General features: G+C 43.1%; 1 protein-coding gene across 1 annotated transcript; it reads right to left on the bottom strand.

The window, feature by feature from the left end:
• Window positions 1–9,109: 9,109 nt before the first annotated feature.
• Window positions 9,110–17,656, bottom strand: xaf1 (XIAP associated factor 1). The gene is made up of 7 exons (XM_083773943.1): window positions 17,524–17,656; window positions 12,952–13,087; window positions 12,557–12,613; window positions 12,057–12,294; window positions 11,820–11,887; window positions 11,040–11,324; window positions 9,110–9,629 (listed from the first exon to the last, which is right to left on the bottom strand). Exons 1-7 carry the CDS (start codon window positions 17,559–17,561, stop codon window positions 9,597–9,599), a joined length of 855 nt encoding a protein of 284 aa, XP_083630069.1. The 5' UTR covers window positions 17,562–17,656; the 3' UTR covers window positions 9,110–9,596.
• Between the last annotated feature and the right edge of the window lie 7,661 nt (window positions 17,657–25,317).

Raw genomic sequence — 25,317 nt, 5'->3', positions numbered from 1 at the left:
TCCTCATCATCGGCGTGACGATGATGAGGATGATGATGTCATCATCCCCCCGGGGGGGCGGGGCCATATATTCGGTCCAGAGGACGTCGTGGTCATTCTACATGATTCGTATTTTTGACCGCCGTATGTCGCTCCCGATTAGAGCGTCTGATAAATGCCCGTATTCGCTGAAACCCGACAATCGCCAAGTGTCGCACCACGTTTGATTAAAGATTGGCCGTTCGTGTCGGTCGGTTTTATTCAGCGTTTAATCACTGGGACTGCGTTATACAGTTCACCGACGGATGGACGGCGGTTTGTGAGTGACAAACGGAACAAAAGCCGTCCTCGATCCTTGACCGTCGGACCTCGACCCGAAGCCAAACCGACCGAACCGGAAGCCAAACCGACCGAACCGGAAGCCGGCCTCGTTGCATCGTCTCCACCGCGCACGAAGGTGATTTCTCTCCACCCCCCCACCATGGATAACGACGCCACATCAGACCAGGACGAGGTCGCATCGGCCAACGACCCCGCCGCAGCCGGCGACGAACCGGACGCCTCCGAGGAGGGAAGCGAGGAGGGAGCGGCGCTCGTACCGGGGGGTGGTGGTGAGGAAGGTGAGGAGGAGGGGGTCCCCACGCCAGATCAGATCAACAGGATGGCCAGAGAGACCCTGGAGGAGCAGCTCAGACAGCTGTCTGAGCTGTCAGCTCCACCCGCAGCCCCCACAGAGGAGGACGGGGAGGGGTGAGTTTAATTTTTTACATTTGATCGAAGAGAAGACAGGTAGACACGCCTCCTTCGTTTCCGGGGCATCATGTGTATCGTATGGCGAGCGGCCATATTGGATAATTTACCCATATTTGTTTTGAAATATAATCAGGCTTTAAAAATCCTGGTCTTTACAGCCTGGTTTATTCCGTTCCACTAAAGCCAAGCAAAGCTTAGAATGGGCGGATTTAGCGAGCCAGGAACATAAAGCCTGGCTGAATAGACAGCCTGGCTTTTTGTCTCTAGACCCATTCGGTGGAACACAGATTTACTGATCCTTCTTCTTCATGTGTTATTATGGCAGTTTGCATCCTTGATAGTTGCATTACTGCCCCCTTCTGTATATCTCAGTATCTTTACTAATCTATTCAAGACTTACTGATACAAGGACTTAAGCTTCTAAAATAAATACTGCTGTTGTAATTAAACAGAGAACATACTCTGAATAGTGGATAGACTGAATGATTAAATACCCCAAAAATATAGTTTACATTTTACCACTACTATTAACTTAAAACAGAATTCTTAATATTGTAAGCATAATGATATTGTCGCATTGTGATATTTGGCCATGACTCCCTCCTCTGAGGGAGCTACCTTTGGGGAAGGGGGTTGTTGTCCAGACAGGGGCCAGACTGGTGAACTGTGGGTCATGGGTTCAATAGTGGGTGAAACGTTACAATGGTAATTTGTTGTAAAACAATGAGTAATGGTAATATTTAAGTGGTTTTCACTTTTAGTAAAAAATATATATAATATAATATAATAATTCTTCTTAAAGGTATATTCAGTGATTTCACTCAAAAAACCTTAGGTTTCGTTTTTGGCTGTGGGACCCAGCATTTCGTCCAATCAGGATAGAGAGTCAAAAACGAAACCTAAGGTTTTTTGACCCCCAGGGGTTAACTGGGGACAGGGAGGAACTCCTTATATGGCCAGCACACTCTATAATAGGGAGGATTATCACAACAAAACAAAAAAATAAGTGATATTTGAATTAAGTGAAATCACTGAATATACCTTTAACCGTGCACGACAGCAAACCTATTCTGGGGAACATTCACCAAAAGCAGCTAATCTACAAACTCACAAGCTGTCATGATGTTGTGCAGCCTATATATATGTTGGTTCTTTGATTTTATTTAGTGCTTAAATTAGTCCTTTAATGCAGACCGATAAAAAGTAAAATTAAAGCATTAGTTTCCATGGTAACTAATGTAGCATCACTTTCATGAAACCGAATCAAGCCTCAACATATCCAGGTTAACTGGTTAAATGAATCTGGCAAGACTAACCAGCTTTCATGAAACCGTTTAATCGCTGATCCAGGATATATTAAGCCAGGATATGTGTACTGGCTCCCGGTCGCTGCCCGCACAGAATACAAAACTCTGATGCTGGCATTCAAAGCAACCAAAGGTATGGCTCCCCCATATCTTACAAGTATGATTGAACCCTACAAACCCTCCCGCGCACTCAGATCAGCCAACGCAGGGAAACTGGAAGTACCCTCACTAAAAACGCCGGGACAACGCTCCACACGTCCCAAACTCTTCTCCCTTCTGGCTCCAAAACTGTGGAATGCACTTCCCATTGCAGTCAGAACTGCAGCATCACTCCCAATCTTCCGCCGTAGCCTGAAAACCCACCCTTTCAGACTCCATCATGGCCCATAGCACTTACCCTAACCCCTTAGATAGCATTTCTGTTGGCTTAGATAGCATTTGACACAGACTTATAGCATGTTATGTAGACAGCACTATAATTGTATTGTATATAGTCATAGCACGCCATAGTACATATGTATAGCATAGTAGTGAATATGTATAGTTTATTATGTATAGTGTATGTATAGTTTCATCATATATATATTCCACTGTTACCTTCTTAGCTTACGCATGTTTCATGATAAATGCTTTTATGTGATGTATTCCCATGCTTTTGTTCTTGCTTAAATGTAAGTCGCTCTGGATTAAGAGCGTCTGCTAAATGCCTAAATTGTAAATTGTAAATTGTAAATTGTGTTAAATCCAGGCTTCATCTCTAATCCAAGTTTCGTGAAACAGGCCCCTAGTTGTGTGACTGGCCTGACAGCTACTACACATCACCTCAGCCCTGGTTGTGACTGGCCACAGAGCTGCTGCTACTAAAACATGACCTTCCATGGTAGGAGGGCCGAATTATTTCAGCCTTTAAGTCACTGCTATTCCCACCAACTCCCAGACACACACGTGGATTTGCCAGTTGCCACAGGGTGTGGCGAGTTTTTCAGGACACACCTCAATTGTGGTAAGATGGAACTCTACATTGCCAGCTTGAAGCTAAGTGCCTATAACGCACGAGAACGCCTATTTAACAACAACAACAATAAATATAGTCTGCAAGCAACGATAAAGTTGCCGTTGGCACCAAGGAAAATCACGCCCGTTTGAACTGAGCGGTGCAGGGTGCTCAATAACACCATGGCAGGGCTCAGTGTGAATGGCCCTTTTTGGCTGCTCAACAGTGCCACTTTAGGTCACCCAATGGTAATGCTGTTCGTACCCCAGACAGACAGACTGATGAGGCATGAGTGCCTGTTCAAAGTACCTGTTATCCATGCTTGCAGATATATTTTTTGTATGAATCTTCATGTACAAACTTCTCTTCAAGTTCAGATTTCAGATATTGTCTGTAGAAAGTTTCACGCAAATTGCTCAAAAAGATCCTGACAGAAAACATTTTTCAAACTGCTCAAAATGACGGAAAATCTGAAGGTGGAGCTTACTGGTCAAAGTGACAGATGTGTTCCTCATGAGTCAAGGCACATATGTAAACAAGATCCATGACTTTTGGCTAAACGAGGCATGAGTTATACCTGTTTCATTTTCAAACAATTGCTATAGCGCCCCCTTTGGCCAATTTGCGTAAGAAGCTATTTACCGACTCTACCTCTACCATACAGTAACATTTCATAAACATAGACTCTGCATGTATGTATTAGGGGCAGAAAAATATTTTCATTAAAGCTTCATTTTCTCACTTACAAACTTCTATTATACTAGGTTTTTAGATATTGGTCCAAAGTTTGAGTGTATAACTTTTCGAGCAAATAGATAGATTGATAGATTTAACTGTTTTTCATATAATTCAAAATGGTGGGAGTTCTCAAGGTCAGAGGTCAAAAGTCAGAACACGAAAGTTGTTCGGCATGAGGAGACCCATATGGGTAGCAACGTTTTATTGCTGACAGTCAAACGGTTCATGAGCTACCATATTGCCGTGTTTCGCTAAAACCGACCGTTAAGCCATAACTGCTATTGTTGGCTGGAATAGAAGAAGAAACAGAAGAAAAATCCGGGCAAATACAATAAGAGACAAATAGGGCCATCGGGCTTGGTCCCTTAATAATAATATTGCTGTGCACATGACATAGTTTAAAACAATAAAAATAAAGACAATCAGTACACTTGTAAAAGTAATTCACTCAGCAGCAGATCAGGACATGGTTCCATGTTAAATTAGACACAGGCTGTCAAACTAAAACCTGATTTAAAAGGTTGCCTCACCGCCATTTTTCTTTTTTTAACCACTGCTGTCTTTACTAAACAATTATGTATAAGCTCTGGACCGCCTTTACGCTTTTTAAAATACTATTAGACCTGTACGTGCCCGTCGCAGTCGGCCACCGGCCTACTTGGGAACGATGCAACTTGGGAACCTAATGATATACGTTGTAGCACCCGTTTTAACTGTCAGCCGGTGTCCCACATGGGGATCTGTGTATGTGCCTGTGTGTGTGTGTGTGAAATCTGCAAACAGAAAAGTGTACTTGGCAATCAAATCGGCCCACTGGCAGAGCCTGATTGGTTGAGCCTCAATTGGCTGAGGCAGAGGCTGGAAATTGCACAGGTGAAAGGAGTTGGCCTCATTAGGCCCACTGGCAGAGCCTGACCAGAACCTTTTGTGGTGGTTCTGGAGAACCGTGGGTCTGACCGACTCGGTACTTGGCACTGTACACCCCCAGGGGGTGTGGAACGCGTGTGTCGAATGTGAAGTCGGTGGGTCAAACGGTTCTCGAGTTACGTGCATTACAACCGTACACACACGCACACATGTACGTACGCACGCACGCAGAGACGTGGTGCATTTATAGTAGGATGTTCAAAACTAAGCCAGAAATCGGCTATTTTAATTTTTGATGGCATAATGTAAGTGACTATAAGGAGTATTTAACGTAAAATGTTTGATTGATAAAATAATTGTAAATATGACACATCCTACCTGGTTATATATATATATATAGCCACCTCCCCAACAATTGTTCATCCTTGGACCACAATGCTAATATGAGATCATTTTAAGATGACCCGATGTTATTCTCCATATAGAGAAAAAGACTTCCGCATAGCCAGGGGATACATGAGTGACATCAGGACTTCAGCACTCTATGAGCAGTATTTAATGTGAAGTGAATAATTCAGTTCAGTTTATTTTCGGAAGGAGGACATACTGTACAGTTCATAGATAGCACAGTGACTATGGTTGTTGTGATGTTTTATTTTTCCTTTTTTTTATTAGGAGATAAAAACATCCGGATAACCAAGGCTTATTACGGAAACAAAGGGTTAGAAGAAGGCGTCGTCGATTACTTTCATCCCCACAAATGTATTGGAATCACAGCTAGATGGGCAATACTAGAGTAAGAATGTGCACGCGCGCGCACACACACACACACACACACACACACACATTTATTTTGACAGCAATTTTTGACAGGTTTAATGTTTGTCTTTAGTTCAATGTACATGTTCAATATATTGGCTGATTTCCTCAGCCTTGGAACCTCTGATGCTAATGCTGATAGCATTGGACGACCAACCTTTTCCAAGGCCGACAGAAAATGTTCTCTTATAGCGAGAAGCACACCGCATACCTCAAAAGAAAGCTTAATTTGTCCACTCCAATCTAAAAAAAAATCTATTCTGGAGATAGGCCTATTTACCTTTTTTATACCTTTTATTTATGTAACACCTGCTTTTGTAGTAACGAAAAACAGACTTTGAGCTGCATGTATGTATGAAAGGTGCTATATAAATAGTGTATTATTATTATTAAGCTATGTTGGAAAAATTGCAGAAAAGCTAACACGCAACACAGAGTGCCGCACTACAAGCTTGTAGATATGCTATTTTTGAAAACATGGCACCACTTTGATAACCACTAATGTAATATTCTCTTCTTCCTCATGTCAGGTGTAGCAAAAAACACTTGTGTACGCTTGATGTAGCGAGCACACAAAAGACAAACAAGTACCAGTTTGACTGTAAGTCCCATCACAATTGCTGGAAGCTCGATTACAAATGCACATGAAAAGGTACGTGTTTTCATTCGTTTTTATTTTTGTGAAAGTTTATTTAGTTTATTCCTTGTCAGGTGCAGGACCCTAACCAGTCCATTGGGTTCCATTTGTATACTGACAGGGTTAAGGGGAGACCTTGATAGTTTGAGAAACGCCTATACCAGGCCTATATCCTCTTGAAAAATGCCAACTGTTCATGTTCAATCATTGCAAACAAAAAGGGTAGGAGCGCCCACCAGTGGCCCAGTGGGGAGGTGCTGACCACAGGAGACAAACTTGAAAATAGAAAGGAGAGGTTGCACAACTCGTAGTCACCAAACATTTTAATTGAATTGCGTTACCAACGTTTCAGCAAACAAATCACCTTCTTCAGGGTAAGAGACCTCTCCTTTCTATTTTCAACTGTTGAATCAATGACATGAAGTTGGTGAGTGTGTTGTGTGTGTGAATGTGTTCATGTGCTTCTTCTACACAGCTGCTCCTTGACAGTGGCGTCACTACGCAGCAACAGGCCCTGACGCAGGATGGTCCAGAGTGCCCCCCCCCCACACCAAGCCGCTATATAGAAACAAATTAACTATCAGACCAAAGTCACCAAACACTACTCTAAAATGAATAGATTCAAGCTGTGGCAAGTGGCATTATATATCAAATTCGGTCTCTTTTCTGTTTAGCCAATTATGAAAAGAAACTAAGAAAACAGCCAAAACAATGCGCTGTCAATCTATAAGGCCATGTTGCACAGCACGGAAAACTAAAAAGCGGCAAGCTAGAAATGCTTAAGGAAAACAACAAAATAATCAAGTACTGTAAAACACTGGCATTTTATTTTAAACTATTCATTTTGTTTCTCAAAGCTGTTTTGACCACAATAAATGAGCTGATGGGCAGAATTGATAGTTAGTTGCGCAGCAGCGGCAGCGCGCTGTATGCGCCCTGCATGCACAAGTCAATTAATTATGCTCAAGTCCTCCATGTAAAATGCAGCAACATTCCATTTCCAACACAACAATGTCCATATGAAATCTCCATATGAAAAGCTTCGTTTGAAGACCACGCACAGGCAGCAGGCCACCTTGGACAGCGGGTTGAGAGGAGAAAAAAAGAGGTGAAGTTGAGCTATAAAAATATGGTGACGGCGCACCACGAAAATTAGACAGCAATTATGTAATTAAATAAAGAGGCTCTGCCTCTGCGCTCTGCTTACCTTATAGGTGAACCTTCCGGGATTTTCTCTCTGCAAAATCATCTATCAGGTCCTTCACATCCAGCTGGCGTGCACGGGTATTCTCGATGGAGAGTGGCAAGTCCACTGAGCCGACCCTGTCCCATTGTACTCCTCAGATAACTTTTGATCAGCTTTAATTTTGAGAATGACCGTTCGGCTGATGCCACTGTGACTGGAATGGTTAGGAAAAGCAGCAATACAGTGCAGACTTCGCCAAAACTAATGCTGCTGTTCTCCACAATAAGCAGTTTTGTGAGCTCTCGGATGGTCTTCACGTTAACTAATGCTGTCTCTCAGGCACTCACGGAATGATACAAGTTGAATGGGGAATTCACAGGTTAAGTCGTGATTGTATTTTTCTACAATGGTTTGCGACGTAAAATCAACCTCAGTTAACAATATATTGTTAAGGGGCCCGGCCGCCTCGTTTATTTTTATTTTTTAAATTTGCCACCTCTTTTATTTTTTTCTCCCGACCTGGGTGTGCCCTCAGGCGTCATGGGCCCCCACGCAATCGCGTTGTCTGCGTCACGGTAGTGACGCCCCTGCTCCTTGATGAAGACCATGGGAGGATCAGCCATTAATAATACCACAAGACTGTAACATTAATAATACAAGACAATACTGTCTGTAACATTAATAATACAAGACAATACTGTCTGTAACATTAATAATACAAGACAATACTGTCTGTAACATTAATAATACAAGACAATACTGTCTGTAACATTAATAATACAAGACAATACTGTCTGTAACATTAATAATACAAGACAATACTGTCTGTAACATTAATCTGTGAGCCTCAAATCAAGGTCATGTCATGAAACCTGCTTGCTTTTCATGGTGAACCTGCTGGAGAGCAAAATACACATCGTAATGGCACGTGCATTTTATTTGATTTTATTTTGAACTTTCTATTGCCATTAATACACTGTGACAGTGATGACTATTGGCGCTATAGCTATGCTAGTGTTTTTCATGTATTGTTCACAGACAAATATGAATTCCTTTCCTGGTAGGTGAATTCAGGTCAAAAATAACTTATTTTCCTGTGATGTTATTGGTTACTGTCTCCAGACGCTTTGACCCCTGTTTTAACCCATTCTGACCGGGCACCCATTTTGGTGTCGGCATCATGTTATGCTTTAGCTATTTAAAAATAGCAGATCTACAAGCTCATATCGCGCCACCGAGTGGCGCGATACGAGCTTGTAGGTCTGCTATTTTTTGAAAAATCGAAGAGCGACTGACATTTTTAGAATCTGATCTCAGGTCAGAATGGGTTCATCAGACCAGTGTGTGTCCGGCGGAAACCTCGTATGAATCTGATCTCAGGTCAGAATGGGTTAAGCATTATGTTATAGCCCTACTTTAGCAATTGAAAAATAGCAGATCTAAAAGCTCACAGCACGTCAACGAGTGCTGCGCTACAAGCTTGTAGATCTGCTATTTCTTTTAAAGGAATGAGATTACACACGCACACTGTATCTGCTCGGTACAAGAGTTTTTTCTTTTAATAAGGCAACGTTTCTGTCCCTCCGGACCTTCTTCAGGCCACCGAGCAGATACACGGTGTGCGGGTGTATTAATTCTCATTCCTTTCATTGATGTCCACTGGCCTACGCAACTGTGCATACGCCTGATTTCTAGGTGTGCGAAAGCTTTTTCCTACAGATCTGCTATTTTTGAAAGATCTTGAAAATGTGGCGCAAATCTTTGAATATATATTCTTTCAGAGCGAAGGTTTTTAACTCAAATCTTTGCCTCTAGGGGGGCCTCTGGAACAACATGTTTTCAGATGAATAAACATAACATGAGATACTGTATAATAGCTGGATAGCTATAAACACAACACGAGATCACAACAACACTGGTATCGGTATTCTGTATCGTCTAACACAGAAATTGTGGTATCGGGATCGAATCGGAAACTTAAAGTCTATCGGGACATCCCTAGTTTTAAGTGAGGTCTTTGACAGTGAACGATAATGAACATACAACATTTACACATACATTTGAATAAAATCATTTTAACCCCAGACAGTATCTTATATTATTATTTTATTAGTATTAATAATAATAAATAATATTATCTTTTATTATTATTATTATTTTATTCCACTACTTTAATGGCACTGTAATATTTCTAGCGTTTTCACAGTTCACCAAAGCTAGTCATGTGTTTGTAGATCTGCTGTCAGTCATCTCCATGTGTTTGTAGATCTGCTGTCAGTCATCTCCGTGTGTTTGTAGATCTAAACGTCACCATCTTCATTTCAAGTTGACATGGATTTGACATTTAGACTGTAAGGAAAGCGGAGGAACAAACCACGGATTAAATGATTCTGTTAAAATAAAGACACTTAATTCAGTGTGTTAACGGTGTGTGTGTGTGTGTGTGTGTGTGTGTGTGTGTGTGTGTGTGTGTGTGTGTGTGTGTGTGTGTGTGTGTGTGTGTGTGTGTGTGTGTGTGTGTGTGTGTGTGTGTGTGTGTGTGTGTGTGTGTGTGTGTGTGTGTGTGTGTGTGTGTGTGTGTGTGTGTGTGTGTGTGTGTGGCTCTATATTGTGACAGTAGTCATTGCTATAGACCGATTCCGTACCGGTTTCATGGTCGCAGCCTACGTATTTCCTGTAGGCGGACTCGACATAGCTGCGGGAGTAAAACCCTCACCAGGCGCACCTCTTCCACTACAGTGAACGGCAGAGTGACTGATGTTAGTTTGCCTCAAACTTTACTCCTTTACCTGCTTTTTTACTAACACTAACATTACAAAGATGCCTAGAACATCGAGATGAACCTGTGTAGTTTATGGCTGCTCCAACAGTAGTGGCAACATAAAAATAAAAAAAAACGGAATGTCAAAATATCCACCGTGGTGGCGGAGACCAGAGCCATTGAGTAATGGTTGAGACAAAGCAGTGAAGGGTCCTGAAAGATACATAATTTCAGTCTTACCCAATACCCAATCTTTCTGTTTTATGAACACAAGGCTGCTGTATTTTATACCTCATACTAAGCATTTAAAGTATGAGGTATAAAGTACAGCAGCCGTGTGTTAATAAAACAGAAATATTTGGTATTGGGTAAGACTTGCGTTATGTATCTTTCACTGCTTTGTCTCAACCATTACTCAATGGCTCTGGTCTCCGCCACCGGTGGATATTTATAGACATTCCTTTTTTTTTTTTTTTTTTATGTTGCCACTACTGTTGGAGCAGCCATAAACTACACAGGTTCATCTCGATGTTCTAGGCATCTTTGTAATGTTAGTGTTAGTAAAAAAGCAGGTAAAGGAGTAAAGTTTGAGGCAAACTAACATCAGTCACTCTGCCGTTCACTGTAGTGGAAGAGGTGCGCCTGGTGAGGGTTTTACCCCCGCAGCTACGTCGAGTCCGCCTACAGGAAATACGTAGGCTGCGACCATGAAACCGGTACGGAATCGGTCTATAGTCTGTGTTCAGTAACAGTGTTAAATAGCTGTGACAGTAGTCATTGCTATAGAGTCTGTGTTCAGTAACAGTGTTAAAAAGCTCTATATTGTGACAGTAGTCATTGCTATAGAGTCTGTGTTCAGTAACAGTGTTAAATAACTCTATATTGTGACAGTAGACATTGCTATAGAGTCTGTGTTCAGTAACGGTGTTAAATAGCTCTATATTGTGGCAGGAGTAGTCATTGCTATAGAGTGTGTTCAGTAACGGTGTCAGGTGTACCTCATGCCTGCGCAGAGTGTCCAGGGGCAGCGTCAGGTGGCAGTGAGGACAGTCACCGATCTGGTCACGGTCACCCCCAAAAGGGGTTTGTCTGGGTAGGTCTGAGAAGGAGGCTCCCCAGAAAAGCTGCTCCTTTCTGGGCCGGTCTGACAATGACGCTCCCCCGAAAAGCTGCTCCTTTCTGGGCTGGGCTGAGAAGGACGCTTCCTTCAGAGACTCAATGAGACTCTTCCTCAGAGACTCTTCCTCCTCCTCCTCCTCTCCGTACGTTGCGGGACACTCCAGCTAGTTGTAGAGACAACAGGTGTCATTGCAGTGCGTGAGTTTTATTAACGATACGTTTGCGTCACATGAAATCCCTTCTGCCGTCGGACCTCCTGTAACTCCCTCAAGGAACCCTGGGGGTCCCCGGACCCCACTTTGGGAACCACTGTCCTAGAAAGTATCTTTGGGTGTTAGAGGGAGAACAGTTCTCCCTATGGTTTTATTTACATCAATGAAGTTGGGTGGTATTAGAACAGACGAGATGAAATCCCATAGGTTAATTTGATTTCAGTTTTGATACTGTTGTTATGAGGTTGCTATTTGTAAATAAGCTGAAAGAGACACAAGGAGCTTAAAATATCTGAAACATTTTACTTGTACTTATGTATGCAAAATCGCTGAAACTTTCTTCTATCCTGCCTTGATGCCCTTTATACCCCCCCCCCCCCCCCTTTCCATAACGCTATGGGAACTAAAATCAAGTTCAAGACAAAAGGCCCTGGATAAGGTTTATACCTCGTGTTCTTCGATCTTTGCTGCTGGGAATGGTTTCTGACACTTCAGACAACTCACTGACAGATGAACTAGAAAAGAAAGAAAACATAATATTTAACTATTCAAAAATGTTTTTCAAAATAGTAAAAAAATAAAAGCAAAGTAGTTTTGGGATAAGGGCTTTAGCATAGGACGAAAATAGAGCCCAAAGTGACATATATGCGTTCCAAGTCTCAATGGGTGCATTCATGAAAGTACCGTTGTCGGCTGTATCTTCGCCGGCCTTCCGGGAGTCTGACGGTTCTGACCCTGCAGAGTAGATGCCAGGACAGGTCCGGGCGTGTTCTGGGAGGTCCTTCAGCGTGACGTAGCGTCCGCAGTCGTCACAGCGCTCTGTGCGACTGCCACACGCCGCGCTGTGCCCCTCCAGGGCGCGCCACGGCACCGCCAGCTGGCAGTACCCGCAGCACACCAAGCGCTCCTTACACTCATCTGACTGGGAGACAAAGACATGGGATAGAGTTAGGGTTAGCACCGCCCAGCTGGCATTACCCGCAGCACACCAAGCGCTCCTTACACTCCTCTGACTGGGAGACAGAGACAGGGTTATGGTGTGTTCACATGGGCAGATGCAAAGATACAGTCTACCATTCATTGTCAATGGAAGCCAGCGACATGAAGATGCAAAGATACAGTCTACCATTCATTGTCAATGGAAGACATTGACGTGAATATACAAATATGCACACACAATTTACCTCATGATCTATCAGACGACAACGCTCCACCTTCTGCTTGCACAGGATACACTTCACCTACACACACACACACACATGCACACACGCACGCACGCCAAAATACACACAGTTAACAAATTAATTATAAAGTTAGGCCTCATACACATGTATCAAACAAATGTTCTGTGCTTAATGGCTGCCACAATGCAATTCCAATGGGAGTCACATGGTTTGACCAAACATTTGTGTTTGATGGGGCAGCAATCAGCAATCCAACACAAATGTTTTGTCCTGACGTACCCCGAGCCGCCACGAGACTGCCCTGACGCGTGATTTCGCGTCGAAATGCTCACTCCTTGCCCTGTGTAGATGAGGTGTTACAGAGTGAAGGACTGTGTGTGTGTGTGTGTGTGTACCTGTGTGTGTTGCTCAGAGCGGTGTGTGGCCATTAACCCTTTAGGGACAGGTTCGTCACAGTCGGGACACAGCGTGAGGAATCGTCTACAGTGTGACTCGTGCAGGTCAAAGTTCACCTCTGCCACCTCTTTGTGACTGTGTACACACACACACACACACACACACACACACACACACACACACACACTAGGGTGACCAGATGTCCCCCTTTGCGTGGGACAGTCCCTCATTGCCAGGACTTTTCAGGCGTCCCACAAATTGAGACCAGGAATCAGTGTTCAAATGCCCTATAGTCCCCTAATAGTTGGCTTTCTGTTGTAAAGCTCTCATTGCGTCTTTCCTGCAAAATGTAGACTACTATTAAGTCTGTTAAAATAGCATGAGAAATATCCCCTAGGCTACGGTACCAAGTCAGCCATACGACCAAAATTTGCATTTAAAACCAAATGTGAGATCAGAGGGATTTAATAATAAAATGATAGGCATTATTAGTCCTACAGTATGGTCGAATATGACATCAACGCATTTGAGTAATAAGTTGCTAACGTCGCCCCGGTTACACACAAATACTCCTCTCCCTCAAATGAACAGTTTGGATTTGATTCTGGTCATTCTAAAAGGGCATCGGCAGCTACAGAACAACAGTAAATAAGTGCTTGTCTTGTAATAGTGGCTCTGCAGGGACAGTGACAGATTTGAACTCTCTTTATGGACGGAGCTTGAAACAACTTGTATTCTCAGTTGTGATTCTGGTTGGTTTACATTACTGGTCAGTAGTCGGTAGGTTGCATTCAGGTGTTAATGGCAATACCAAAATAAGTCGGAAGTCCATGAGCCAGAGCTCCAGATTTGGGTTCCTAATCTGAGCATTATATGAAAATATGCCAGAATTTGCATAACTTTCCAGAATCAAAACGGGTTTTTGTATCGTGTGTGTGTGTGTGTGTGTGTGTGTGTGTGTGTGTGTGTGTGTGTGTGTGTGTGTGTGTGTGTGTGTGTGTGTGTGTGTGTGTGTGTGTGTGTGTGTGTGTGTGTGTGTGTGTGTGTGTGTGTGTGTGTGTGTGTGTGTGTGTGTGTGTGTGTGTGTGTGTGTGTGTGTGGGTGACTAGATCCAAAGTGTTCATTTGAGGGACAGAAGTATCACTTGTGTGGGAACGGGGTAAAACACGACACGGCAGTAAATTGAGTCAGCAAAAGGGAGCGGATTGGGATCGGGCCAGTGAGTCAACTCATGACGATCCCAGCATTAGAAAAACATCTTCTTAAATGTAATGAACTTAAAATGTATTCACATTATAGTTTACTGGTGTTGTACAAATAGTAGTAGAACTTTTATAAATATTCTCAAGGAATGCCTTGAATTAAAAGGTGTAGGCCTGTAAAGAAAAGTATAATTGTGTGAAAGGATAAACAAAAAGAACGTTTTTCTAACGCGAGTCTTGATTGCATTTGCATTGAGTTTCTATGTTCTAGTTGCAGTTAATTCAATGAAAAAGTATAATATGTTTTAGACACACAGAAGCAGAGTTCAGACAACTTATTTACTTTGAACTACTTTATTTTTAAAGAAAGCTTCGGAGATGGAACATTTACAAAATGGTTTACTTTTTAGTAATTCCAGGGAGCTTCAACCAACTCTTATGGGGTTTGTCTGATACGACACTTAGTTGCAACTCTTGTGCAGTTGCTCTCAGCTGAGCGATGTTTCCTCACCCAACTTGCAAAAAAGGTTCTTTGTTCCCCACTTAGAATAAAACCTAAACCAGAAACCTAACCTAGTAATTTTAGTAATTCTAGTAAGACTAAACGTATTTTAGCAACTTAGTCTTAGTGTTACTTTTAGTAGCAAATTCTGATTTAAGCTCAGTCTTTGAACAATCCATTGAACTTTAGGCCTGCCTAGGAACTATCTAATTAACACTGGCATAAAATACACTAAAACATAATTGCTCAGACTCTTCAACAAAGATGGCAAAGATGGAGAATTACAAAAAGTGTCGAATAACTTTATGGGAATTAACACATTATGGAATATAGACCTGAAAGATTGGATTGGATTGGAGGAGAGTGTGGAACAACATTACTATAACCTCTCGTAATTACAACCATCAGATGATGCACTATAAACTAATACACAGATTTTATTTAACTCCGAGAAAACGCTGTCAACTTCAATTAGTACCAAATTATGTATGCACGTTGTGCCCATTGAGAACTGTATGGCACATATATGCATATGTTCTGGGAATGTCCAAGGGTCAGGTCATTCTGGACTCGGGTAGCTAGGACCTTATCTGAATTGTTTGAAATCGAGGTACCATGTCTCCCTCAGATTTTGTTGTTAAATGATGACTCCACACTCTCCTTACCAGTCACTAAAAAATGCAAAAAATCTCCTTGTGTCTAGATGGAAACCCCCTCACATTCTTTCTGTAAAAAATTTGAAAATATTATTTCTGAATGTATTAGGGTTGGAAATATCAATTATTGCGAGAGCACAACTATAATGTCATATTTGTATATGGTGTATGTATGTACATATACTTCTACTTTCAATCTTATTGTTAAGTCTACCAGCCAAGCTATATATATTGTAAGATGTCAAACTAACTGACAAAATGTATTTTCTTGTTGCAACAATTGGAACCTTGGGGAGGGTGAGGTGATGGGGGATTTGTAATTAAAATGAAAAATGTTCAATAAAAACAAATTTTGTATTTTGTTCAGGTAAAGAAAAGCTGCATAGGCTATTATAGTAGGCTATTATTAAGTAGCAATTGTAGCAATAACAATAACATACAAATATGTTTGCATTTCTGTCAAGAAAAGGTTATTTTCGATTATTTCTTGCTGATGGAAACAGCTGTTGTTTCATAATCATGATGATTTATTAAACTTAAGAGAAACACATAGCCTAGTAAATAAATAATGAATTGGGTAAATGCACACTTTCACTTTGCCCAGCATTCAATGCATGTTATTTATAGTTTACTTACGTCTGCTGCAGGAGTAGCATAACTATGAAATGTGGATCTTGTACCAGAATCAGTAATGAAGTTAACTTACTCAAACAGTGTTGCCTGCCTTTATACAGTGTATGAGGACGTTCATATAAACAAGGATGTGGGTACTGATCGTCCAGTTCCTTACGACACGGGGGAGGTGTCGGCCGGGGGGGACAGATCACTGCCAGCTAGAAACCTGTTCTGCAAGTCGGGCGTCGGCTAGCAATTTACCAAAGGTACTTTTTGCATTTTTTGGGTACAGTGCTTGTTAAATACTTTTGTATTACCACGTGCATTCCATACATTCCATAGGGATGGACCTAGCCCTGGAACATGACTGCCATGATGATTATCATGACAGTCATGCAGAAACTTTGCCCTGTTTTTTGCGCTCGCTGCATTTACAAGATTTCCGTATATATAAACATTCAGATTTGAGATTTCAAATATAAAGTACTCACAAAGTGTCCCACGGGTGTTAGTTAGTAGCAGCGCCAGCGATTAGAATTGCTGCGTCCCGCGTTGTTTAATAAAAAGCATTTTTGTCCGAGCGCCCCGGCTACTTTTTTCAAACGGGGTTCGTTTGGGAAATTCACAGTTGCACACCGGGAGCGCACTCGCCTATTAGTCTGTATTGGCAGGGCGGTCAGCGTACATATATCGAACACACCGAGTGCCACCCTCCTCCCGACCGATAGGGGCGCGTAGTTGAAAGCCAATGGCAAAATAACAGCTCGGATAAAAATGCTTTTTATTAAACAACGCGGGATGCAGAAATTCTAATCGCTGGAGCTGCAACTAACTAACACCCGTGGGACAAATTGTGAGTACTTTATATTTTAAATCTGAATGTTTATATATATATACGGAAAACGGAAATCTTGTAAATGCAGCGAGCGCAAAAAACAGGGTGAAGTTTCTTCATGACTCTCGTATGAATACGAGAGTCATGAACCCTAGCTAGGATGGACCCTGATACTCTAAGGCTGGACATATTATGAGTCGATCCATCATCAACGTGTGACGGGAGCAGTTCCTATTGAGTGAAAGATTCTCTTTTTATGAAAGAACTAAAATATTTAAGGTGTTTTTATTTTTTTCAATTTTAGATAGAGAGAAAGTATAATGTTTTTTAGGCATATATTTGTCTTTATTAGCCAGGGATCCTTTTAAATACATTTTACTTCGCACGCACATACGCACGCACACACACACACACACACACACACACACACACACACACACACACACGCACAAATGATGATTCATACTGTAATAAAATTGAGTGTGTCACAGTGAGTCACGTAGTTGCATAACGTTCCATAAAGTCACTATAATAACTCAACTGTCACCAAAGTTCAAGGCGTTATTCCGGGAAGCAGTCTGAGCATTTTGTAGTCCCAATATGTTCCCGAGCAGTCAGAAGGGACTGAGGGAACATAAGGGCTAAGCATTTGGTACAAACACAGCTGGCTCTACTTTAAGACTGATCACTTTTGACCCAATATAGGCTATAAACTCTAGGATGAATAACTTCAAATGTAGAAACGTACGTCTCAGTCTCACCATTGATCACAGACGCGTGTAGTTTGTCTGTTGTCCATTTCCAGTAATGTGTGGATAAAAAGCAGCGTTATCCAACCCCAGGTGTTTCTAAACTCAGACAGTCACTCACACTCACGAGTGGATTTAACTCCTGCTTTATCAGGAAAAAGAAAGTGAAAATAACAACGCTATAATGCAGTGTTGTGGCGTCGGTTGGCCACGAGGTGTCACCGTTGTACCATCTTTACTACCGCAGGGCTAGCCATGGATCACACCAGTCATGATGGAACTTCAACCTGCTGTTTTGCGATTGATTGATTGAAGTATTTATTAACATTTTGCAGTTTGCAGAATTTCCGTACATTTCAAGCACAACTCAAGACAAAAACTGTTAACTGTGGACGACACAATTAAAGCATTACACTTATTTACAAAATGGTCCACCTGCTCCACCATGTTCAATTCATCAGAACCAGCGGTGACAACTACGGGTAGTAGGCTACGGGGGTGCCTGGTAGCTGGCTCACCCCTGATCAGAACATTTAGAGACGAAAATATATACACATCTGTCTTCTATATAACCAAAAACAGGAAATCATCATGAAAGGAATTCGAAACTGGCCCTCGTAAATTCTGAATCCCCCACCCACCCATTTTTCCCCCTCACTGCATGGCTGCGTATGTTTTCTTCCCCTTTTTACCTCCTTTATGATGATTTCCTGTTTTTGGCTGTATAGCAGTGTATATTTGTACATCTCTAAACGTTATCATGAAACAAGTGTAATGACGACCCTGATGACCTTGGGATACATCACTGAGGATACGTGAGTGGCACATTGAGTGGCAAAGCAACAGGCGTTTAACGTTGTTTAATGTTGTTTAATGCAATCAGATAGGACTTTTCTGTTTGTATGTATGGGCTGTCAAGGCCAGGAAAGTAGTCTTTTGCCACTCAGTAGGCGTTCCTGCATAACTTCCTGGTTTGACGATGATGTCATGCGCATACCCTCTATTGTCTGGGTGACCACCGGAGAGATAACAGCTGGAACGTAGACGGCAGTGGTGAGCAGTATGGGTTAGCGCCCCAGCCTGTGTCCTCCGTAGGCTGCGGCGCTAACCCATACTGTACGCCACTTTCTCGTGTTCATTTTCTCAGTTTTCTTTCACCATTAAGCTTCCAACCACGTTACCACCCGCCCCTATCGGTTGGGACACCTCTGATTACATTATAAGGCCTCAGTCACAATGTTGCAACAGGTAACGGGTACGCTCGCCCCTTTTCCAACTCACCCCGCGAAAAGTGAAGAACGGTCCCCCCGGAATTTTGAAACATTTGTCTTGTGTCTTGTCCGTGTTTAATGGCCGCCCCCCGATGCATTTCCAATGGAAGTCACATGGTTTGACAAAACTTTTTTGTTTGATGCGGGGGAGGGGGGCACAACACAGCCAGCCATCAAACAAAAATGTTTTGTCAAACCATGTGACTTCCATTGGAAATGCATTGGGGGGCGGCCATTAAACACGGACAAGACACAAGACAAATGTTGCATGCATGTTGCAACAGTGTGAGTGAGGCCTAACTCTATGAGTGAAAATGTCCACCAATGTGATCAAAATGCTTGTAGGAGCCATTATGATGGTGCTATATTATTGGTTAGGTTGGCATATTATTTTTGAACACTTGGCGTTAGATTTGACAGCACTGCAGGGTGTGTATTTAGAGGGTCACTCAGGTGCACTAATCAGATCAGATCAGGACACAGGGAATGGTGGGAGCACACCGTTTCTTACCAGCAGCAGCAGAACAGAGACAGCCAAACTTCTACAATAACTTCACTGGTATGTTCATTTCAACTGCTCAACAAGCTTGCTCAATAAATACACCAAAACTGGATTTCAGACTGGACATCCATCTGTTGTGTTTCTGTTAGTACTCTGCGTATAGGATCACTCCCAGCACCTGTGAAGTCACGTGCAAATATACATTGGAAGGTGAAAGATTGCCGTTACAATGCTTTTCATGTAACAATAGTGAAGATACGGTACTTCTACTAGCCACCCGAGGAGAACATTTGTGTAGATGTTATGGTTGTAAATAACCTGACTCCGCCAGATGGGCAGTACACAGGTTCCAGGAGGGGGGGGGGGGGGAACCTGTGTACTCTCTACTGCCCCATCTGGCGGGGTCAGGTTAGGTTGTAAATGGAGGAAGTGCAAACAAGCAAGTTGAAGTTATGGACATATCACACTTCAACAATCCAGGTATAAATGTCTTTGTTTAGATTAGAAGAAAAATCTTCTAAACAACGCAGTGATAAACTCTTTAAGCGGGTGGTATACATACAATAGGGTCAATAGCAGCTCAGATGTGTCAGGTTCAATGTTTTCAGTGAAATCAAGTTGTTGGAACGGAAATATAATCCATCATGTCTTTATTTTCACCAGTGTGTGCACATACACAATTAATATTCACCATTGTCTGGGTTACTATGTCAGAAGCTAACCTGAGGCAGAAAGATATTATATACAAACTAGTATACTTTTATTGTGTTTACTTGTTCAACCATGTCGTGGCATTACATGTTCATATGGTGCAGCCTCACAAGGTCATATTAACAGGTTCATTAGATTACACTGTACACCAGGGGTCTGCAACCTTTCCAAATCAAGTGCCATGTTTTTCTAGATAGTCAGTGTGCCACCATGTCATGTCAACATTAATTTGAATTGACCCTTATAGAACTTTAACTCTTGAGAGTGTAAAATGAAACCAAATGGACCAGTACAGGACCATTTGGTATCGGTTTAATTGTACGCTCGCAAGAGTTACATTATTGTTAAACATCAGCATTACTTAAGTTAATTTACAAGAAAACCACACAATTAGAGAATGTAGAACAATTGTTATTTTGATCAACATTTTTGCTGTTATCTCTCCTAATGGTAACAACATCAATACAGCATACACGTTTTGGGTCTGAGAGGCTAAATGTCATCAAATGGTTGTCCGTGGCTCAAATGCCAAATAAATGATGGTCCTTGATATGAAAAGGGTTGAGAACCACTGCTCTAAGGCAATGGGAGACTATATGGCCAAAACCGTGACATCTGTACAGTATGTCAGCAAGGAGAATCATTTGGATTATCGGACACACTTGGTTCCATTTGACAAGATTTGCACAAACTCTTGACATGTCCTTGAAATGAAATAAAGAGTTTGAGAACGAGTGCTTTACAGCAGTGGTTTCCAAACTTTTTAGCTCGACACCCAAAAAGAGAGATCAGACCTTTTTGCCGATGAGGGACCCAAACTTGTAGATCTACAAGCCCACAGCACGTCGCTTATATAGCGTTGCGAGCTTGTAGATCGGCCTAGTTTCACTACTTGTCGCGTGACCCACAAACGGGGGTCCCGTACGAACAGGTCACGCACCAGTGTTTGAGAAGCAGAGCTTTCAGAATGACGAGTACATGCCCAGCTTCCGGGCAGCGTCCGACTTCGTGGGCGTTTTCCTGTTGGGAAACGGGTAGTAGCGTTGTGCCGATGGGCTCTGAGAGGCCTGGCAGCCCCCCAAACTGGACTGCCTGGTTAGTGAGGGGGGCTGGCACGCCCCTAGACTGGACTGCCTGGTTAGTATGGGGGGCTGGCACCCCCCTAGACTGGACTGCCTGGTTAGTATGGGGGGCTGGCACCCCCCTAGACTGGACTGCCTGGTTAGTGAGGGGCTCTGAGGGGCATGGCAGCCCCCTAGACTGGACTGCCTGGTTAGTGAGGGGCTCTGAGGGGCATGGCAGCCCCCTAGACTGGACTGCCTGGTGAGTAAGGGAGGCTGGCACCCCCCTCGACTGGACTGCCTGGTTAGTGAGGGGCTCTGAGGGGCATGGCAGCCCCCTAGACCCCCTAGACTGGACTGCGTGGTTTGTGAGGGAGCCGAGAGCTTCCTGGAAGTCCTGCTGCCGCCGTTCCATTGGTGGTCTGGCACCGCCTCCACCACCATTGCCATGGTGACGGTGGTGTTGTTGTTGTCCCGGTGCAGTGGTCCCACGGTCTGGAAGTTCAGGACATCCCTGTCCAGTGGTCCAAGTAAATAATAATAATAATAATTAGAAGGGGATTAATTTTTTTAAAGGCCTGGAATTCATCTAAATGTTTTGGGAAAGGTTTGGCGCCAGACGTTGTTCTTGGACACAGCCTGGGACTGTGTGTGTTATCCTTTTTAGCATAAGCTCTGACTGCACTACCTGTACTGTTTATAACAGCGTTAACACCCCGAACGCCCGGGGTTATTTAATCCATTAAATCAAAGCGCCCAGCGATTTATAGCAGCGGAGCACATTTAGCGACGGACCAGATGCTATCCCGGGTGTATCTACAGTAGACAGCAAATGACAACGGGAGGTATGATTCATTCTAACGCCACTAGCGACGTGACCGCGATCGGCCGTCTAACACATAATATTTGCTCAGAATTGGACGGAATGATTTAGATCAAAAGTTATTCATGTCCAGAACCAGCACAAAAGCCTCTGCCAAGGCCCAAATCCAGATCAACCCTAGATCCATATATAGTATATATAGTAGTAATATTCATTCTGCATTAATAGAAATCAATAAAAGACGAGAAGACGGATTTAAGCTCTATACCAGTGGTCCTCAACAGGCGGACCGCGGTCCATGACCGGACCGCGGCGCAACTCTCTGCGGACCCTGGAGAAATTATAGAATAAAGAGTCACCGTGACCGCGAGTTGAATTCTCCGCTCAATGCAATTAACGCTCTGAATGTGGACCGACTGATTGTGTGTGCCTGTGTATTATGGGCCGGAATGTCATGATGACAATCTTGCGCTGACTGGCTCACTACTAGCTGTTAGCTGGGGTCGCAGTGACATGTTCACACATTCAGTTGAATGTGTGAACAAAATTGGATTTTTGGAGAAAAAAAATATTTTCATAGTCTGCACTCTGCACCACAGTATTGGTTGGTTGGATGGAACCCGATTTGTATAAGCTTGGTTTGACTGTACTAAACAGGCATAGCTGTTTCTAGGGGTGGGGGGGCGAGGGGGGCAGCCCCACTCTGTGGGGCCCACGTGTCCGCAATTGTATTTGCGCGCGCATGAGACTGGACCATGGCCTTATTCAAAAATTATTTGTGGACCTTCAGCATTTCTAGTTGAGGACCCCTGCTCTATATATACACACGAGAATTATCAAATCTGGCATAGATGTGTTAAAAAATCATTGTTAAAACCCTTGCCTGTCCTCCTGCGCGCCGTGGCTCTCCATCTCGCCATGGGTCTCTGTAGAGCTGCAGACGGAGGGCGGTGTGGAGGCCTCGTCGGAGCTGCTGGAGGAACCGTCACCACGCGAGGAGTCTTTAGAACCTTCAGGAGGAGAACCGCTGGAGGAACCGTCCCTGGAGACGCTCACAGAGCTGTCCTTCTCCTCCATCTCCTCCTCTTCTCTGGAGGCGTAGGGTGGGAACGTGGAGGGTGGCTGTAGTTGTGGAGAACCTTCTGGTGAAACGTCCACCGAAGGCACCCTGGAAGCATAACGTTGTTAGAGTTGACTATAGAACTAACTGTAGGGTGACCACATCCAAACTGTTCATTTGAGGGACGGAAGTATCACTTACTGTATGTGGGAAGAAATAGCCCTGTACAAAAAAACAACTAATAAAATCCCAAAACTAAGCCATAAAAAAAAGAACTGAAATGGAAAGACAAACAAAGAAAGTCGGAAAATAATTAAGCCTACGGTGCATTCGGAGTGTGCAGTTCTTTTGAGTGCACTGGGCTGTGACGTCATATAGAGCATGCTGAGCGTGGCTGAGTGTAATAATGAAGATCAATGGAACAGTTTCGCCACCCCGAGGAGCGCTCAAGACGCCGCAGTGACGCACTCACACTGGACAACCTACCACAGTAGGGTGGGTCAGTCGGCACACCGGGGTGCAGTGCACCAGATCTTTTAACGACAACGCACAGAGTGCACTGAATGAACTAATAACATGCAGGAGGGCACACCAGTGCGAATTTCTGAACGCACCACTAATGAAACGTGTACAGCTCTGCTAACCTGGAGAGGTGTGTGGGATGGTGCTCTCTGCAACCTTCTGGAGAACCTTGAGGAGAACCATCACTTGGTTCAGTTGCCTAGGAAAAAAAAGGTTAAATCACAGATTTTAGAAACTGTGGCAGGACAGCACAGATACTCGTTTAATTACTTCAATAAGTAATTTATGCTGTGACCAGTTTTTTAACTAACTGAGAGTGTAACACATGGAACCAAATGGACTCTTACAGGTCTGTAACTCTGAGACCCCTTTTCCACCAGTTGGTTCCCAATGGGAACCGGTTCAGTTCTTTTTGGTTTTTAGTCCATGAGCCAGAGCTCCAAAATTGGTGGGCAAACTATACCCTATATTAAATTGTTTATAGAATCAATACAAGTAAATTAACACTTACAGCACGTAGGACGCCTGAGAACGTCATAGGATACCGAACGTAGAGTTCTAAGGACGTCTGAGGACGTCCTAGCGACATCCCAGCGATGCGGGGCGAGATATTAATATTCAGAATTTTTCCTATTTATTTTTTTGGCATTTCGCTTTTCGCTTGCCGTATGCTAACGCTCAGTGCAACTATTAGCTTATTATTGACTCCCACGTTAGCGAGACGGAAAGAATGACTCGTAGCTCCTAATCCAGGGCGCTCTCCGTGGTGATGAATAGAGCGATATGCTGGCGCTTATTTTCTGCTCCTCATCCGTCTCTCCCGCAAAATATGAACGCTTTTTGGAGCGTAAAACAATATATTAAGATGATCGGGGATGTTGAGGTCACTTTGTAAAGTCAACTTTTTTAGGAAAGTGTTTCCGGTTCATGGCTTTCAAAGTAAAAGCGATCAGACACCTCCGGTATTCTATAGCCTATATTTTGAAGGCAGTCGGCGTACTCAATGTGTTAATACATTATAACCCTTCCACAGTAGTAGCTTTTTCATATTTTCGATTATTTTGCATATTTTCCTACATAATGCCTCATTTGCATATTTAAAAATGTAAAATTTGTAATACAATAAATCATTGTCTTCGTGGTTTCATGGTGAACAATCTAATATAGGTATGGTTTTGCCTACTCAATTCATAATTGACGTTTCAATTTTGGAGCTCTGGCTCATGGACTAAGAACCAAAAAGAACTGAACCGGTTCCCATTGGGAACCAACCGGTGGAAAAGGGGCCTCAGAGTGTAACACATGGAACCAAATGGATCCTTACAGGTCTGTAACTCTGAGAGTGTAACACATGGAACCAAATGGACCCTTACAGGTCTGTAACTCTGAGAGTGTAACACATGGAACCAAATGGACCCTTACAGGTCTGTAACTCTGAGAGTGTAACACATGGAACCAAATGGACCCTTACAGGTCTGTAACTCTGAGAGTGTAACACATGGAACCAAATGGACCCTTACAGGTCTGTATCTCTGAGAGTGTATACAAACCATTTGGTTTGTACACAAGCAGCGAACAGCAGAAACATCTCCACTGTGCACGGAGCGAACAGCAGAAACATCTGAGAAGGAAACCAGAGCCCTCCTGGATGCTGTGGAGTCAACGGAGGAGCGTCTGACCGCTGCCCCCTGTGGGGAGGAGCCGGTAGTGTCTGAGAGGGACGAAGCAGGCCTGTTGGACGACACATACAATTTAAGATTATAGTCATTTATCAGACACTATTAATCCAGTGCGACTTTACATTAAGCAAGAACAACACATGGTAATACATCAAATGCATATAATATAGTCTGTAA

This window comes from Protomyctophum parallelum, assembly GCF_964188405.1.
Source record: "Protomyctophum parallelum genome assembly, chromosome: 9".
NCBI classification, from domain to species: domain Eukaryota; kingdom Metazoa; phylum Chordata; class Actinopteri; order Myctophiformes; family Myctophidae; genus Protomyctophum; species Protomyctophum parallelum.
This window is presented reverse-complemented; position numbering and strand designations above follow the sequence as displayed.

Coding starts and splice junctions, on each gene's coding strand:
- xaf1 (XM_083773943.1), bottom strand. CDS start 17,561: ATGGACAACAGACAAACTACACGCGTCTGTGATCAATG. Junction 12,295..12,556: donor GTCGTCTGATAGATCATGAG/GTAAATTGTGTG, acceptor TTTGTCTCCCAG/TCAGATGAGTGTAAGGAGCG. Junction 9,630..11,039: donor ACACTCTGCGCAGGCATGAG/GTACACCTGACA, acceptor CTTTCCTTACAG/TCTAAATGTCAAATCCATGT.